General features: G+C 39.6%; 1 protein-coding gene across 1 annotated transcript in view; it reads left to right on the top strand.

Moving 5' to 3' along the window:
* LOC103375919 (neurexin-2-like) overlaps positions 1-19357 on the top strand; it is a gene marked incomplete at both ends in the record, with an annotated part of 62782 nt that overhangs the window by 28719 nt on the left and 14706 nt on the right. The window contains 3 exons of the mRNA XM_008306222.1: positions 4260-4379; positions 5549-5930; positions 7296-7486. Of these exons, the coding sequence (XP_008304444.1) occupies positions 4260-4379; positions 5549-5930; positions 7296-7486 (693 nt within the window). The remainder of the gene's footprint in view (positions 1-4259; positions 4380-5548; positions 5931-7295; positions 7487-19357) is intronic.

The following is a 19357-nucleotide window of genomic DNA, read 5'->3' as shown; positions in this document are numbered from 1 at the left end:
CTTCCAGGGAATTCAAATCACAAAGTTTGAGTTAGCTTTCACTGCTGTATCCCATATTTAAAGATGGCAGCTTTTGTCAAATTACATAGAAGAGAATATGACTCTGTTAAGGTGGAACTTGACTAACAACCGAGCTCAGATTCACCTGTTTAGTTAAGCCGGCGTTGAGATGAAAAGGTGGCACATTCAAGGCACATTGCTGTTCTGTAATACAACTATATCTATTTTTCTGTTCAGTGTTACATTTATTTTGTGTTTGGAGGTTGATGCCACTCTGATTCTGTACTTTACATAGAAGTATTGTTACCTTCAATCTACATCTTCATTGCATTTTCACAAGTTTCTTTTCAACAGCTGGATTGAGGCACCAGTGTGATGGTGTGGATCAGGGTCTTGGCTTAAACACATCATCACATTCATCCTACAAAACTTTGGCCTTTTAACCCTTAGACACGCCCTGCAGTTACCTCTGGCACGTACAATCTCAGAACTACATATGGTTGAGTGACCCTGAAAAACAGCCGGCTTCAATGACTCGCAACTATGTATAACTGCATGACTCATGGCTGCTTCCGTTGTCATGAACTGTTATACCACCAGCAAACTTGCCAGAGACCGCCTGTGGCACTATCATGCTGTGGCGTTGTCGTTTTGGCTTCTACATTGCCGAGCAATAATCATTTCCTCTTTGGCCGGCTTTGGCCCCTCTGGCCAGACTACGGTGTTCTAGTTAGCTCAGCAGCCATGTTGGTAAAGCTTACTGGGTTTGTTGTGTGGCCGTCATTATTTTGAGATGATTCTAAGCGACAATGAGGATGTTAACTGGACCACACAAAGCTCTGGTGTCATGCAGAATGCAAAAGAATCCAAATGAAACATGACTCACAGCAGTGTTTTATCATTTTTCCTTCATGCCGGGGCTTGAAGTTGGGGTGTCTGTGCACAACGTGAACAGGAAGGAGAGACATCCTCATGCTTGGCAAGATATTCTGTTTGTCAGATGCTTTTTCCTCAAGCACCTCAGAGTTCTGAGAGTTAACACATTACCGTGAGTGGTCTAAGAGATATCTGGATCTCTGTGCCACTTGTGCACGGTGAGAGAAAACAAACATTATTCATCTTTTATTTCTTGATTGCAATAATAGAAATGTTTTGTCTTTGCCCATGGCAGACTTATGATCAGCTTCTCTCTCTCAAGTTGTTTTGATTAGGGTTTAGACAAAATAATTACACAACTATACTCCAGTACTCACTGCTGCAGCAGCAACCACACCACTGAATAGAGACTGATGGCAACAACCTTCAGCCATTGGCTGAGGGCTTGTGTTCCATTGATCCGATTGCATTAATCAAGGTTGTTTACAGGGAAAACACAGCAACTAATGATGGATGACTGCTGGTAATTATGCAAAAGGCTGCAAACATCACACCTCTCATTCATGGTGTGCTGAATTAGTCAATGAAAATAATCCACAATCTTAGCTATGTTTGCACTGGTAGAGAAATCTCCTGGACAACTCTTTAGCTCAGATTTGACACATTTTAAAAGTGCAAGGCAAAGCGACAGGAACGGAACAAAAGAGACTGACAGATATAGAAAGAGGGAACCGTTGTTTGTGTGATCACAGCTCATTGCCCTGCTGATTTTCAAGACAAAGTAAGAGGGCACAAGTGGCAGGATGATAATTAATTGTGTTTTAATTATTACCAGCTATTTTATTAATCAGCTCTGCGTACCTCTTTGTTTTTCCTGCTTCCCTCTGCACTAAAGGCTTAGTGACTTGTTTAACCCTCGACTGCTGGTCCTGAGCTTTCTTGTTTGCCGGGTTACCTGTGTAGTGAAGTAAGGCTTCAGTTCACTTCACTGTCAGTGAGGCACCACCAATAATAGGCACTTCTTCAGCACATGCCTTTGAAACAGGTGTTGTTTTCAACACTAATGATGATCTAGAAATCACCAATCAACCAATGTATATAAGAAATATTTTAAGTAAGGGCTGTGTTTTATTCTTAGATTCACCCTACTGAGTAGTCAACTCAGCAAAACTAGTCTTTAACATTTGGGTGTGACACTGCACTTGCTTTCTAACCTTACCTGTGCTTCTCCTCAAGTGTGGTTGTTACTACACTTTACATTTTGCCCACACCATCTAACTGATCCCCAGCTGCATTTTTACCACCTTCTGCCCGGAGTTTTTTGTTGCTTGGATAGCCTGGCCAGGGCAGCATATATATCTTGTGCCCCCCCATAGTTAGTAGCATTATGGCCAAATGGCTCTTGCTATGTGAGCAGCAGTAGCCCTTGCTCTCCTGTGGCCTGTAGCAGCCAGGCGAAATAAATATTACATGGACTCCATTCTAAAGGGTAGCCGTTCCCATTCGTTTGTGCTGCACTGGGCTGTTCTTAACTTTTACGGTCTTACATCAGCCATCCGGCTCTGCTGTGACTCTACTGAACTTTGTTTCTTAGTTTTTAGTTCTTTTGTTGGAGGGAGTTGTTTCTCTCTTTTTTTTTCATCTTCATCTGTTTTCATATCTGTATCAGCTTTAACTTTTCTGCTGGCAAGTTTCATCCACTCATCCTTTCTTTGCAAGAATGTAGCAGCATTTTCCTTTATATTTACTTCACACATGGTGTGATCAAAAGTCTTTCTATCCAATTTCATGTGGCTGAAGACAAAAAGCCCATGAAAAAAATGATATAATAAAAAAAAAAAAAAGTAACAGGAGTAAATGGGAAAACAATTCTCCAGCGGGCTGTGTGTGTTCTTGCCAGGCGGGACCATCAATTGATGGGACATTTTTTACTCTCGACTAAATAATTTCACACACAACTGGGAAGGGGACAATCATATTTCTCGAGGCTGTACTATATCATCCACTCGAGCAGCTGGTATATTGCTCTCAGGCTCAAGCCAGCTAACCAGTTAGAAAGGAGCCACTGACCCTTGAAGTGGTATGGGATTAAAAATATTAGACCCACAATAAACAAATCATCAGTGGCAATGGCATGAGTAAGCCAGTGCCTTTTGATGTCTTTATTTACCAGCCACAATGGCCCTCCCTCCACTCCAGCGCTGCCTAAAAGTGGAGAGTGCAGAAGGTGGCCTAATGGAAGTGACTGGTGTCCTCTGGCATGCCGCTATTTCAGTCTGCCCTGCTAGCAACGAGGTGGAAGTTTCCCCTCATTATATTGTTGTTTACAGAATCCTCCTCCTCTTTTCTGATCCCTGATTACTATCATCACCTCAGTGCCAAGACTCTGTGCACGCCCACTATTGCTAGTCATTCATTTCAGCCTCTGAAGCCATGTAAGAATAGATCCTATTTTCTTGCCATAATCGTGTTCTTTCCCACTCTTCCTTGCCCATTTTCAATCCTTAAATAAACTTTGGCATACCTATTAGCCTGCCCCAATCACTGTTTTGACTTTAGCCATCACTCATGTCAGCTCTTCATTGTGCACTAAGGAGGGATTCGTGATTGCCGTTTTAATTAAAATCTGCACTGTTTGTCTCGTTGTCACTCCCTCACACCAACAGTTTGTTCTAAGGCTGATGTAATGAGGCTCTGTCATTGGCAGTATATAAATAGCCCATTTTCCCACTTTAAAAAGAGGCTTATGTAAATATTTCTCTAATAAGCATCTCTGCATCACCATATGCTGTTGCGTAGAACTGTCTTCTTCAGTGGCGGGAGTCAAACCAATGGGAAGTGAGAAGACCAGAACAGAAGGGAATTGGGAGTAGAAAAGTGGAAAGGGGGAATTACTGAGGAGAGTGGTTTGGGGGTTGAGCAGCTAAACTGTCTGGTCTCGCCCATCAACTCCCCCACTTATGTGGCACACTAAGAGAGTCCTCTGTGTGCTGAACTAAGACACAAAATGCTCTGTGAAAGCAGAACATGTCTTCATGTAATGTTTGTAACACAGCGTATCTGTTCCAATCTTATTCCTAAGGTGGTTGTGGTGTATTTGCCCTATTGTCTTAACATTCTCCTGCCACACTGAGCTTTCGAGAAGACATTTGATTTAACAGTCTGTCAGGTTGGATATTTGATTCCTTTCATTTCTAGTGTGGTGGAAAAACCCTTAGTGTGAATGCGTTTTGCAAACATGCAGGTTTTCTCTACTAGCTCTGTCACCTACTACGTGTGAACTCTGTGAGTGTGGGTTGGGGGGTCGGAGTGGGGGCATGCATGGGTAGGCGCGCACGTCGTTTCCACTGTGCTGTATGTGATTTGAATTCCCCCTACTACAGGCAAAGGACCTGAGACACTGTTCGCGGGGCAGAAGCTGAATGACAACGAGTGGCACACGGTGAAAGTGGTGCGAAGAGGCAAGAGCCTACAGCTGTCTGTGGATAATGTCACAGTGGAAGGTTAGTTTTGTTTGGGACACAGAGGGATTGATTTAAAATGAGAGAAATCCACATGTATCATCCTACAAAGAATGTACCCACCCTCAGAAAGTTATCCATTTCACCATTTGTCCTTAAAACAACTCATTTGAAAGAGGACAGTGACTAATTGTAATAATTATGACTGAACCATCTAAATAGCTGAAATAATAAAGCTTGTATTATTTAGACCCAGTACAAAAGATCGTCTTCCAAACGTATACTTTACTATGAGTAAGCAGCTACGAACAAAGTACAGAGAAATAGGTTCTGCCAACTTTTAAGAAAATAGCAAGAGAAGGATGAAAGGTCAAGAGACGAGGTGGAGTCACAGGCACTCACAGTATTGTGGCCTCAGGCGAAAGGATGGAAGGGCAAAGGATGACGGAAGAGGTGAGAAAAAGGTGTGAGCTAGATGAACGGAAAAGAGTGGGCATGCTGAGGCCGGAAGCAAGGAATGACCCTGTGAAGTCCTGACTGGTTCACAAACTGGTTCATGGGGAAGAAAAATGAGGAAACGCCCAGGGAGTTATTGCAGGGCTGGCCAGGCATTAGAAAGGAAGGCATTTTAATCGGCAGCTTACCAACATCATAACTTTACATCTCCTGTGTAAACACACCATAAAGTGCGGTGTGTAGCGCAGTAACAAGAGCATTTGTGAGATATTGTGCTTATAAAGTCTAAATTACTTATCAGCAGGTTAACAAAAGTAGTCCAACAATAACAACATATAATCTTCACACACTTTGTCAGACATCTAAAATCTATTTTAACATATAACAAGTCCAGTAAAGATACACAAAACCCCAACTAAGTAGTTCCTATGAATGGATTATTAGGTTGCAGCTTGGTATGCTTTTCTTTGCAGGAAAAAGCTAAACACAGTTTAATATTCATGGAGAAACCGCGGTTATATCAGATCTGACAGAATCTCCACATAAAGTAGAAACCTCTAGACGGAGATCTTATTTGTCTGCTGAGAAAGGCTATAATTCATTCACAGGTATAATATGACACATTTCAAGTCAGCTCTTTTTCAAGGATGTCTGATATTGCCTCATGGAGAGGACTGCAATTAATGTATTACCATGAAATTAATGTATTACCATACATTAATGCTGTTCTTTTCTTTATCACCTACCATTTTCAGGCCAGATGACTGGTGCCCACACGCGTCTCGAGTTCCACAACATCGAGACAGGCATCATGACTGAGCGCCGCTTCATATCCGTGGTGCCTTCAAACTTCATTGGCCATCTCCAGGGCCTGACCTTCAATGGCTTGCCGTATCTAGACCAGTGTAAAAATGGGGACATCTCTTACTGCGAGCTGAATGCCCGTTTTGGCATGCGCCACATCATTGCAGATCCGGTGACTTTTCGAACGAAAGGCAGCTACTTAGCGTTAGCCACGTTACAAGCTTACGCCTCCATGCACCTCTTCTTTCAGTTTAAAACCACCACACCTGATGGCCTGATGCTCTTCAACTCTGGAGACGGGAGCGACTTTATAGTTGTGGAACTGGTGAAGGGGTGAGTTTCATGTGAACTGACTGAAAAAAAACATGTCTGCTATCACAAAAATAGATGCTCTTTCTTTTCTCCTTTTCTCTTGATGTTTTAAATGACTGATGACAATAAATGTATTATTTTTTAGTTGGATTTTATGTCTTCCCCAATCTGACATCGGCACTAAGCAATCCAATCTTCGGTCAAGCAATATTGATTTATGTTGTAACCAGTTTGCAAATCAGTCCACTCCATTTCATAACCAAATTGCTCAGTGTGTGAATTACAGTGAGCAACACATCTAAAAATAAAACGTATACATATTTTTATTTTTTTAGTTGACACAGATCAGTGAATCATTTGATGTTGCTATGAATCACAGAAGGCTAAATGTAAGTGAGTTTAGTGTATGTTGGTGAGTAATCAGTCATATTAAAAGCTCCATTGGAAGCTGCATATACTGCACCCTGTTATTTGGTGGTAAATATAGAGAGATTCTCATGTCTGTCTTTCTCAAGAACTTTTTTCTCTTGTGTTTGTTTTACAATCTTTTCATGCATAATTCTAAGCCTGAATCCATATTTCTGACCAGAAAAGTGTTTGGTGAATTTTCTACAAAGACTTTGAAAAAGCGAGCGCAAACCAGAAATAAACTGGTTAGACTTGTGAATTGTATCACCCTAAAAAGCTGCTCATAATTGGAGTTTCCAAAAGAGGCTTTTGCATGTGTATCTGTCTTTCTCTTGTGCTCTATATTCAGCACTGTTACAACACAAAAGCCTGACCTGCTTCTGCCACACAAAGACAAGAGGCTCCATAAAGGAATTGGAATCTAGGTAGAAAAAAGAAAAAAAAAAACACATACCTTGAATGAAACAGCCACAATAGCCTTAACCCCAAACACAAAAGACAGCCATATTTGTCTGAAGGAGGGAACTGTGCCACCTTGTCTGCCTGTGGGCAAACAGGGAGTTTTAGACAAAAGCAGGTTTCTATATTTACATGTCAAACCAGACAGAAAAAAACAACAATAAAAACAACAATCCCAGGCCCCATGTGCAGCCACATTAACCGCTTTATTATTTTTCTCAAAAATGTGTTCTTAGAGAAGAGAAAAGGTATGAGAATGAAAGTTATTTAATCACTTTATCATGACAGTTGGAGATTACGTGCTGTTGTCATCAGTGTATGTCCTTGAAATAAAACATATGATGAAAAAACACAATTTAAATTCTAAAGTAAAAGTGCAGTGGTTGCTACTATTTTCTGATACAATCCCACTTTTAAACAGTGATTTTTTTTTGTTCCTTTTACATCAAGGACAGGTATAAAATTAGCTTTATAGTGACAACACAAACGCACTCCTTACTCTGATGTCTTTCTTCACAGTTACGTCCACTACGTCTTTGATCTTGGCAACGGCCCGTCGCTAATGAAGGGCAACTCAGACAAACAACTCAATGACAACCAGTGGCACAACGTGGTGGTGTCCCGGGATGCCAACAATGTGCACACACTCAAGATCGACTCACGCACCGTTACTCAGCACTCCAATGGAGCACGCAACCTGGATCTCAAAGGTAACAGCAACCCACTCAGTACTGTAAATCCTCTAGGAACGCATGTCACTCACAGGAAATTACATCCCTAAATTGTTGTTGGAGAGCAGCTGTGAACACATCATCAGTGAAATAAGCAGTCAAGGCCATGATTGAGTATTTCTGTCATGAAACTGCAGTGTACCAAAGAGTCTCAAAAGCACTGATTCAAACACAAAATATTGAGCTTAGTTGACATGCACCCTGTGTTGATGTCGCTGCTTTAGTCTGTGTTCACACGATATGGGCTCGTCTCAAGCGCATACACTTTGGCTGGAATTCATTAAGAGTAACAGAAGAGGCTTCACCTGGTGGTGCAACCAGAGCTTATCTATCAGCTTATCTACAATGCTTAAAATGTTGATTTTCTAGAAAAGATGGTATTGTTTTGGCAAATACTAAATATTACATTTTCAGAGTCAAAAAAACAAAACAAAACAAAAAAAAACAGGAGTTCCTTAGGTTCCTCTGGATTTTTTTTAATGCAAAAATAAAACCAAACAAAAAACAATATACATATTAATTTGTAATTTGATACATATAGGTTTTAGTGGTGAACTGAATGACTGTTGAGGGACTTTTGCTTGTATTTTCAGTTGTCCTGGCTAAACAAAAAGAAAAGAAAAACATATGAGATATATAAAAATCTCTTTCATTCTATGAGCTAGGTGTAAATATGCTGTCCAAACAAGAGTGGACAGTGGTTGAAATGAAAGTTAACAACAACCTGGCAGCTCATTTAATAGCCTGTCTTCACTTTGAAAAAATGTCCATGCTTTTGAACAGATGTTAAGGAGCAAGGCAATAACAGAGCAAAATCCTTTACCGTTCGGTGTCTAAAATATCACCTAAATCCAACATCACAGGTCTACATGAAAAACAGAAATATTCATACCTCAAACAATGTCAGCTTTTCACATCATCTGTCTGTACTTTGCTCTTTTTGGTTTAACTTTATTTGTCCCCGCTGAGATGCCTGGTAAAAAACAAAAAACAAACAAACAAAAATACTGTTGCATCGGGTGCATCTGACTTTGACCGGAAATTCAATGACTGTCTTTTGATTGAGCCACCTTTACATCTTTGACTTAAAATGCCTTGCCCTCGTAAATCATTTTGAAATAACAGCCGTTGTTACGAGGCACTTAGGGATGAATAGGTGACTCCGGTCTGCTGAGAAACTGGAACTGGAAACTCGGGTAATTCTAGGCTTGAAACTTCAAAAGTCAGGTTTCTGATGTGTTATTTGGATGCTTGAGAGAGGCTATCTGTGGAGCCAAAAAGTGACAGCATGGAAATAAAGAGATAACTACTTGGAAGGAGAATACTAGGTTGCTAACAGAGGACAGACAATAGCACCACCAGTACTGAACTCTTTTAAGTAGGCACTAATATTAAGATTAGCTCAGGATTATTCACTTTGATTTTGCCTGTGTCGTGTCTGCTCTTGAGGGTACAGCAGAACATCAGAAGCGAGGGTGAGCCCCTGGGTCCAACTGAAGGCTGCAAGGAGTCAGAAAGATTAAAATGTGACCCAAGCTTTTTGGGAAGACATGATTTATTAAAAGATTTACCCTTTATTCTGTCTTATCCTTTGGGGTAGTGTACCTCCAAAAAAAAAAAAAAAAAAAGATAATCAGAAAATGTGTAGGCGTGTGGTGTGTAGAGGAACTATGCCAGTGTCCTCACCTTCCCTGGGTTAAAGACAAAGTTAATTAACACAGAACAGTGCTTTCATAAGCCAGAGACAAAGACAATGAAGGGTGTAAAATTGGCTATAGTGGTTTTAGCAGTGGCACGTGTAATTAGCTGGCTGGCCTCAAAAAGAAAGAGAAAAAAATAAAAAATCACGTTTGCCACATATGCTTTGGCGGCGAAATGTAATTGTGACATGCTTTATGTGTCATTATACGTTGTGTTCATTTCACAAAACTCCATTGTCTGTAGAGGGATCAGTAATTACTAGTTATAATGAATGCTTGCTGTCAAATTTTTTGAGTATAGCAAGCTGCAGCATAATTGTATATTCATGTGTGATTGAAAAATGAAACCAGTCTCCTATTCAACCATGGATGCATATAGATGGGTGGCTAATTAAAGGAAAAATCCACATAGTTGATCATCAAAGTTATGTTAGAAAGGTCCTACAGGCCACCAGAATAGTTTCAAGGCTCCTTGGGAAATTACTTTCCAAGTCTCTGGAACACTACCTGAGGGATGGAAGACCTTTCATTGGGTGTTTTTGATTAGCTTGTTGGAGACTTGCCGTCAAACACATAAGTCCAGGTCCAGAATCTACCATGTTTGCTGGATTGAGATCTGGTGACTTTTAAGATATACACACCAGTTTTATTCTTATATAGTCATTGAGTGACCCCTTGTTGCGTATTGATGTGGGTTTGCACCCTACCTTCAGTTTACACCACACATGCCCGCTTGTTGATAATGTGATGAATCATCTAATCAGATTACTTTTATCAACAGTGCATCCTTCCTTATAATTAAGTATGTATGCACTGCAACTCTATTTTAATATCCTAACAGCAGCTTCCAGCCCCATTTACTGATGTCTTCCCTCATAAATCTCAATGCAGATACTCTGGTCTCTGTTCATATTGAAATACAAGTGAGTTTGACAGTGTTTTTGCATCATGCCCTTGCCACCTGTACCTCAACAATGAACCCTCTCTCAAAGTCACTTCAATCCATTACATTTGCCATATTGATACAAAATCAGCAGGTTTGTTTGTTTTGTTTTTGTCTTAATTGTACCACACAGTGCACCTTTGTGAAAGCCTCAGCTGTGTTTCTCCACTCAATCATTCTGCGTTTTCTTTTCATTTGTCATACATCTGGGTCTGCATGAGCGATCTCCTACAGTAAAGTGAAGTAATTAATGTCTGTATTTAAGATAGTTTGTTGTTGATTGATTGCTTCTGTCTACGACGTGGCAGAGACTGCTGTCAATCAACTCTGAGATTAGACAGGCGAGTCATTAAGAAACTGACAGTGATGTTTATAAGGGAGTGTGCTGCAGTCCTGCAGGTGTTGGACCATGTTGCTTTTGCTTTAGGCCCCCCGTGTCATCTTAATGCTCTCACTGCCCCCATTTTTTTGCAGCCATGTTGACCTGTGTCCTGCCTAATCAAGGCGAAATGTTTCACAACCAACTCTGACGCTGAAGGTTACACATACTCGGCCGTCATTATATTTTACGTAATATAAGCATGTCTTCCAATTATTAGAATAGACATTGTTCTCCAAGCAATACAACTGGTGTTCCGTCACTTGAGAAATTAACAGACAATTGGACCTCCTGCTTAGAAAACACAACCAACTAAGAAGGCACAGACGAGATCCCTCAGCTGCCCAAAACAGTGTCATACAGCAACAATGGCTCCATTTACATATTTAGAATTACAGACACCCTATTGAATGTTTTGTTGGGTTTTTTTTTCTCCCCACAAATGAAACAGAAGGCAGCTTTTCAGTGCCCAATCACCACAGTATTCATGGCTGGGGAATAACCCTCCATCTGTGTTATTAATGTGTAAGCTGCTGTGTTTGTAACTTCTTTATTTTCAGGGTTCCTTTTCCTTATCTGAACAACTCTTGCCTGCTGGGGACAGAGATTGAGTCAGATTGGTGCTAGTGGGAAGAATAATAGTTGTAAATCTTGCTTCAGAGGACTTTAGTGGGGGGAAGGGGATGTCTCTATCCTCAATTCCCTTGTCTAATTGGGCATTCAAACCTTTCTCTGTGGTTCTAGTGTGACAATTCCCCAGCCAAAATATCATGCGTAGCTCAAACGCTATAAAACTGGAGCAAAGCACTAGGTCTAAGCATATGTGTAGGTAGAGAAAACCCCTTGGCAAATGCATAAATACATATACTATCAAACTTGATAGACACAATATTTTTTTTTTTACTCCTTTTACGTCTGTGTACGCCCAGAGTCGCTCATGCTATTTACGTTTTTCTGGCTGTTCAGCAGTCACACACAAAGCCCTGCAAATCAAACACAGAAGAAATAGCAATAATAAGCCATTTTTTCACAATCTCTTTGCTCTGTTTTAACACCATTTCAGCCTGAATTTCAAAGAAAAAAACCCAATTCGCCAAGCTTTATCTGTGTAATTGCACAGAGAAAATGGGGAAAATGGGTTTTGTGCTCTCTGTCGTCATCTTCTTTGTTTTTGGACAGGCAAAAAAATCTTCAAGGCATCCTTCTTTGTCAGCTAAAGTATGGTACGGGAACAACACACAGTCCCCGAGGATAGCACTGAGTGGATCTAGTTCAGTATAGAGAATGCAGAGCAAGACACGGTAAACATACACCGTACAAGGAGAATGGCCCTGCCATTCCTGTTGACAACGAGCAGAACACAGTGAAAGCAGATTTCTTGGCACATCCTTGCCTTGAAATAACCTTGTTGATTCTGCAGCAACACATTGCAAGAGGATCTGTATCAAATATGCCAGAGAGCCTTTACAACATGATGGTAGAACATGATAATGCAGAAAAATCCTTTAGTTATACCAAATGGAGGTGAGAGATACCACAAATCATGATAAGCCGAATGTGATATCACACTAAGTGCATATTTTTGGAACTTGGAATTTGTGCTTGTTAATTTGATATAGAAGAGTGAGCGAGCTGAAACTAATTGCCTTCTGCTGTATCTCTCACATTTCCTTAAAAATCCATTGTGTCTATTTATCTCATGATCAATTATGTCTGTATGTAGTAATGGTAAGTAAGTAATAGGAGTATTTAGCATGATAGTATGGCTGTTACAGACTGTTGGCCCGTCTTTTCTTCCGCCAAGTGCATACATTATCAATGAAAGCAAAGAAGTTGACTAAAACAATGTACAGTATCTTTCTTAGAGTCTGAACTTGTGATTGCCCAATGGGGGATTCTCCACAGGATGAATTGTTTTTGATTACCAACACCCATCCCCAGCCGCTACTTTGATCCATATAATAATGGTGTTAATTATCACAGAATAAATTAAAATGCGGAATGGGATTTTCTTCATTCAACACCTTGCCTTTTTCTCTGCAGGAAAATGTCAAACAGCCTTTTGTTTGATGCCTCATATTACGAGAGCTGCTTTGACTATTTCAGTCGGGCTTTTTCATTTTTTGCCACATAGAGCTAATGGCGTGTTGGCTGAATTATTTTCCATTTATGGTGAGAAACGTTTCATCTCTTCACTATCACATCATAGTTTGTTTTTGTTTTTTTCAAAACGGACACATGTTCTGCCTTTGCCAGGTGTTGCTCATATAATTTAACCTTACCAATTATCATGTTTGTTTTGGGACTTCATTATAATTACAAATACAAGCAGCCTCCTCCTGGGAAGATAGCTGGGACAATTAGCAGCATCCTCTTTGGTGACAGAAAGCAACAGGGTTTATTTTGCGAAATCCTCGCACCAGTAGCACCACTTCGGGTGGACAGAGGCTAATAGACCCATTTGTTTATGCTAATTATGCCAGCTATCACAATTAATTAAACAATGATATATTGATCTCCGTGCCACACAAAGCACTTTAAACCAAGGACACTTAAGGTTAATTAGTAAACGTTTTCTCACTGAAACCAATGACAATATACACACTTTGTTGTATCTTGTAACATGTTTTACTAATTAATGTCACTTCTACAGCATGGCACTTTGCAACAGATGTAAGCGTTTGTAGGTCACTCTAATAGTTATAGTGGCTTTCTTAATTATTTGCATCTTGTATTTTTGACTCTTTTAAATCAGAACTTGAAGTGAGCAGGGTTGGGCATTTGGAAGAGGAAGTAAACACAAACATCCATATCCCTCAGGGGAATAACCTGTTTTACTATGCAAAGAACATGACAATGTCAAAGATATTAGTATCTTTTTTTCTTCTTCTTAAATACAGTGATGGGAAATGAGGAATATCAACAACTGTAGAAAAAAACAACAACAACTAATGAAGCATTTTTCAGGTTGTGGAGATGCAGGGAGGAGGAGTAATTTGGCACACCATATTCAGACTGCGCCTGTCCCTTTCTTTTGAAGATGCTTGCTAATGAGGCATACTTGTGTAGAATTGTAAAGAGATGACATTGAATATGTTCCATTTTCCAAGAAAAGCAGAACAAATTGAAACACAATATGGAGGAGAGGTTTGGCAAGGGAGAGAGACAGAGGAGGAGAGAAAGACAAACAGGTACACACATTGTAATGAGCTCTGCTCTTGCCAGCAGTAAAATTGAGATTAGCCGTTTGATCGCCACAAAGCTTTCTTTTTTCTGGTTAATATCAGCATCTGACAAACCAAGCTAAGCTAGCCACAAATCCAGCCACAATTCCAAAACCTTTTCATATCTCATAGCAGACATGAAGATGAATGCTGATTTTCAGTTTTGAGTTTTTCAGAAGCACAAATGCAAAAAGCCAAATGATGTTAAGGAGTGTATTATTAGTTAGAAAAATAAAATAAAAAATCTGCCAATAAATGATCACAATTAAGAAAGCATTAAAAGATGTTGATTTTAATAATAAAAATCAAGCCGTTAGGAATCCCAGCTATTTGACCATATCCCTGTTTTAATGTTACTGCTATCACCAGAAACTTTAAGTTAGGAAGCTAAAGGGTCTTATGAACTCACAATCTCCTGGAAAACATTGTCACTCAGCTGTAGCCATTGCCTTAGAAGTTGATGGATACTCTTAAAGTTTTTAGTTTATCCAGAAATAGGAACAATTCATCTCATACATCCATCCACAGTGTAGCAATGCACAGTTGGCACAACAGCCACAAGTAAGTGGCTGTGGTGCTATGATGACTGTACTGTAATTTGGGTTTCACTCTGCAAGTAGTCACAGCAGGGGGCGCTGCTATAGCTCACCTGGTTGAGCTGGCGTCTCATGTACAGGGGCTATAGTCCCTGATGCGGAGGTCATGAGTTTGAATCCTACTCATGGCCCTTTTCCGCAGGTCCTTCCCCCATTCTTCTCCCCCACTTTCCTGTCTTTTTCTCAACTGCACTCTCAAATAAAGGCAAAAAGGCCAAAAAACAAACAAACAAAAAAAACAGTAGTCACAGCAGGTTGTGGGCAAGACAATATCGACATGAAGTATACCGCTCATGCAAAAAAGCCTGTAGTCTAGGTGAAAAAATTACAAAATATCTAAGTATAAATTACTCTAGGTTATTCTATATACTTTTATAAATAAAGTTCATAATAGGCTCTGCAAAGGCTACAAGAAAGACTTCTTAAATATATGGCTAAATCCTCTTTACAGAGCCCCTTAGGTGGTATGTGATAGTGTTAAAAAAAAATGGCTCAAGCCTTTCAAGGATATAGTTAATGTCATACTACATAGATAATTTTTGCCTGCTGCCCCTCCTTACAGGGAGATTTTCCTAATGCTACCTTCCTCTATAAGAGGATCAAGATGAGCAACACCACAGCAGCTCTGAAGCTGTTAGGGATTTATTGTCGTGCTCAAAGACACAACAGTGTGGGGTGTTTTAGGTGACTGTACCCACATTCTCAGATAAAATGAACTTGAACTTTTTGAAGCCCTAACACACCAACTGCCTGGCTTTTATGAAATACGTTTTCCGCTGCCCAACATTTGGCCATGACAGGTACCATTGTAAGTTGTAAGCACTATTGTAAGTCCAACAATGGCCCGCTTCAGTCATTATCATCGGTACCACTGTGTATGGCCATCCTTGGTCCCCTTGGTGTTGAGCGCACTGTCACCAGTGCAACAGCATTTCCACTTTTTCAAAGGAATCTTCTGTCAGTATGACTGTAAAACATCTAAATCTAGTCATCCTCTGACAATATACATACCGTTACCTCTGAAGGGTTTTCCTGTCCTTTCATTGTGTCATTACCATAATTCCAGGGTCTGTGCCATTACGTAGCCAGAATACATTTCTCCTCTTCATCTCGTTTGCTTCTTATTATCTTCCATAGCATAACGTCGGTGTGAATCGCGTTTAAAGTCACCATCTGTGGGGAAACAGTAACAAGACGGTGCAGATCCATTAAGTGAAGGACAAGACAGAGGTGTAATCGTACAGACAAAAAAAGGAAAAATCATTGTCCAACAGTTAAAATGTAAATCATATTTCTCCTTCAGATGCCATGGCCAGAGCACAGTAAGAAAGATTTCGATCGAGAGGCAAAATACTTACACCGATTACATATTTTTCTCGACCTCACCAGCTGCGAAAGGGTACACAGTGTAAGCTGCAAGGACTGAAGTGTTAAATTCTTCAAGGTGTCAATATACTGACAACCTACTTGGAAAGCAATCTGAAATGTCTATGCCAAATCCTCCCAGCTGAAGGCTTAAGCCATTGTGGAGGTGTTGTAACCTGCACCTTCATTAATGGCCACTATGTGCTGGTTCCATGAAACCTTAAAGATATCCCTCTAAAATACAGAGAGCTTCTTTCACTTCCACTATATGTCAATAGTCTTTTATGACAAAGGGGTGCTGGATGCATGTTTACTCCATTGATACCTGAGACCATCACACAAATTCACTGTGGGAGTTTATTGGGCTCATTGCAGTTAAAATTAGTCTTTTCTTGGCTTAACTAAAGAAATATTTTGTTTGTTTGTCTGAAGCAGGGAGCAAATACCAATAAGTTATCTTTGTCTGGTTTAAAGTACTAGAGTTTAGTGAACTTTAAATATTTTCTCTTGATACAAGTTGCAATATCTTAAAACTAATCAAGCAGATCAGTAATATCACAACAAGGTCACACTGACTTTTTTTATTTGTTTCCAACAGATTTTGTGACTAGTTCTGATAGAAGTCATGATTATTTTGTATTCATTCAGGAAAGATACCAGTGTTCCTCTCGAGACTTGTTAGCTCCAATTGTTGTGCGTGTGAGCCAGTGAACCAGGTGTGGAAGTAAGATTTTGTTTGAAACCTGATGTTCTTAGGACGAGAAAAGCGAGAAGTACCCGTGTACAGGATGTATTACAACATGTGCACTGTATTCAATTTACTCTTTAGCACTGTTTCACTTTGCACCTGGTGTAGGATTGTGAGTGACAGAGAGGGATGAGGCAATGTAATGAAGATCTGCCAAAGGAGCGCCTGAACCCATTTGCATAATAATAACTAAACAAATCACATGCAGTATAACTGGATTAGCACCTCACATCAGACAGTATAAATGTCTGAATCAGTTTCTTCAGCCTCTTGCACGGCACGTATGCCTGCAAAGCTTCAGGAAGGTGAAGACAGTATGAGCAATTTGAGAGAGAGATGCTGTGTTTATCCGCATTGCACGATTTGTCATGATCTTCATTGTCATCAGCACAGTGGGTGATGTTGCCACGATCAGTGTTTTCATCTTTAATATATTGTCAACAACGTCTATTCTTAACTACAGTTTAATCAGTTAGTGATGAAACAATTACATTTTTTCTAAATAATTAAACCTATATCTTTTATTTATTTATTTAATCTCCATGTGAGTTTAGAGATTATAGATTCTTCACATAGTCTTGTAAAGTGTTGCCTTCCCTTCTACAACAGATTCCGTTTGCTTCCTTTTGATTCATTTCCCGCCCATGTCTGTCTCTATCCCCTCTGTTTTTCTGCTCAGTTTCAGTCCTTTCTCAATAAATGATGGGCTAGGTAGGTTGAGTGCTGCAATAGAGCAGTGTGTTTTAGCTTCTTTTTTTTTTTCTTTTTGCCCCCCCCTACACTGACCTGTCTTACAATACAATTTACTATGGCATTACTCAGAGCTTTGGCCATTTTCCCACCCCACCTTCTTCTTCTTTCTCCTGCTTCATCACTCCCTTTCATCAAAAGCCAGCTTCCTCACCAGAGGTGGATCCGAGATAGAGACAGCAAGTGTTTGGAGTGTGTGTGTGTCTGTGTCTGCACACTCATGCATGTGTTTACAGTCTATGTTTTCTGCAGGCACAATCTGTCAAATCATTTCTCTAAAAGAAATTTACAAAGAAAACTATTTATCTCCAGAATATTGTAAATTAGTTCTAAAACGATAAGACCTAAATGAAAAAAAAATTAAAAGAAAATGTATTTAATTTAGTTTCATTATTTTAATGTCATTAAGAAATCTGTTTAGTCAGTAATGAAAACAAGTATTTGTAATGTTCTAATACTAGAATTTGCCAGGTGACATTTTTGACAATTACAGTTACAATATAGAGCAGATAAAAGAATTGAAATGACACAAGCTCACAGTTTGTACAATTCATAATTAAGTTATATGTATGTGGACAAACAAATTAATCAAAGCTCATACACACAGAGACCAGAATATCCGTCCATGAAAACGAAAGGCCAGAAAAGAGAATAGGGAGTTGTGTTTATGATGATGTATGTACAACATGTCTTACATCAGAAGGGCTAAAGAAGAAATCTTGTTTTTAGTAACTTTCCTGTAATTGTAGAAGCTCCCAGTTCTGATGGGTGAGTGGACAGAGAAGAGAAGATCATTTTATTTGTAAAAATAACGAAAGGGCCATTAGTACAGACAGACGGTACGCAATGTCCTGGGAAAGTACAAAATATGATTTGTGTCAAAAGGTAATAGGTGATAAAAAAAAAAAACACAAAACAAAAAAAAAGAAACAATTTTAATACAAAAGTTGTTTGAAATTGACGGGGGTTACCAAACACCAGACAGGTTCTAAGTGGCCTTGACCCCCTGCTGTTTCACTTATAGACTCTTTCAAATTGTCCCTCCACTTAGCCTGTTTTGATTTTCAAAATTACACAAGCAAATAACAGCAGCACATTTGCCACATTCAATTGTAGCTTTATTTAGGAGAGAATAGAGCTGGCTTTGTACCACATCGCCACAAATCCCCGGGGCCTCATTGACTGACCTGTACTCACCTGGCAGATAACAGACTAGTAATCATGCCCCCGATGAGTGTGATATTGTCATGGGTGTATTTATTTTTTTTCCACACTCAAAGAGCCCCTTCGCCATCATCTTAGGACTGAGAAAGACAGCTTGAAAGAGAAAAGCCATGTCTGCATTTACTAAATCATCTTCCAAGCTATTATTCAGATGCCATTCTTGTTTGTTTTTCCCAACAGCCCAAATAATGGATTTTTATAATATGTTAAAGTCAAGTAAAAAAAAATAAAATAAAATCGGCACAATACATCAAAAATGTTTTCTGCTGTAGCTGCTGAAGTTGGTCAGTCAACATTGGACATACTGTATATTTTTACAAGCAAACATAACAGAAAATGACAACCGATATTTTAAATATTTTGAAATAGTACAAAATACATTGTTCTGAGTTACTAGGCAGAGTGTTATATGAAACATTCAAAAAGCTGTCATATTTGTAGCATCAGCAAAACAGTCCCAAAAAGTACAACCAATTTATATATATTTACAAATCAAGGGGAATATTATTATGTGAGCCCGAACTGTCTCGTTCTTGGAGCTCGTAAGTCAGCGTATAGATTCTGTTTCATTCTACAGTGTCAGTACGGCCTCCCACTGCTTCTGTTTTGAAGTATAATGCCGCCCATCCTCATACATCTTCCTTGCTCCACAGGTTCTTAGTAAGGTTAAGGTCAGAAGATGATGGTGGTCACAGCACCTCTTTTCCTTTTTTCGGTTTCTCCTTTTATTCCCAAGGAAACCAAGAAGTCTGTGGTGTTTGTGCACCATGGGGTATGATGCATTGTCCTTCGTCAAAACGATTCTTTTTTTCCCCCCTAAAAGGCACAAGAAACCATCAGTTAAAAAGGGTTCCATTTCTTGTGGAGGTTTTTCAAATTACAGTCTCACTTTGTAATATTGCAGCCACATCATCAGTCAGA

This window comes from Stegastes partitus, unplaced genomic scaffold, assembly GCF_000690725.1.
Source record: "Stegastes partitus isolate 25-593 unplaced genomic scaffold, Stegastes_partitus-1.0.2 Scaffold3633, whole genome shotgun sequence".
In the NCBI taxonomy this organism is placed as follows: Eukaryota; Metazoa; Chordata; class Actinopteri; family Pomacentridae; genus Stegastes; species Stegastes partitus.
This window is presented reverse-complemented; position numbering and strand designations above follow the sequence as displayed.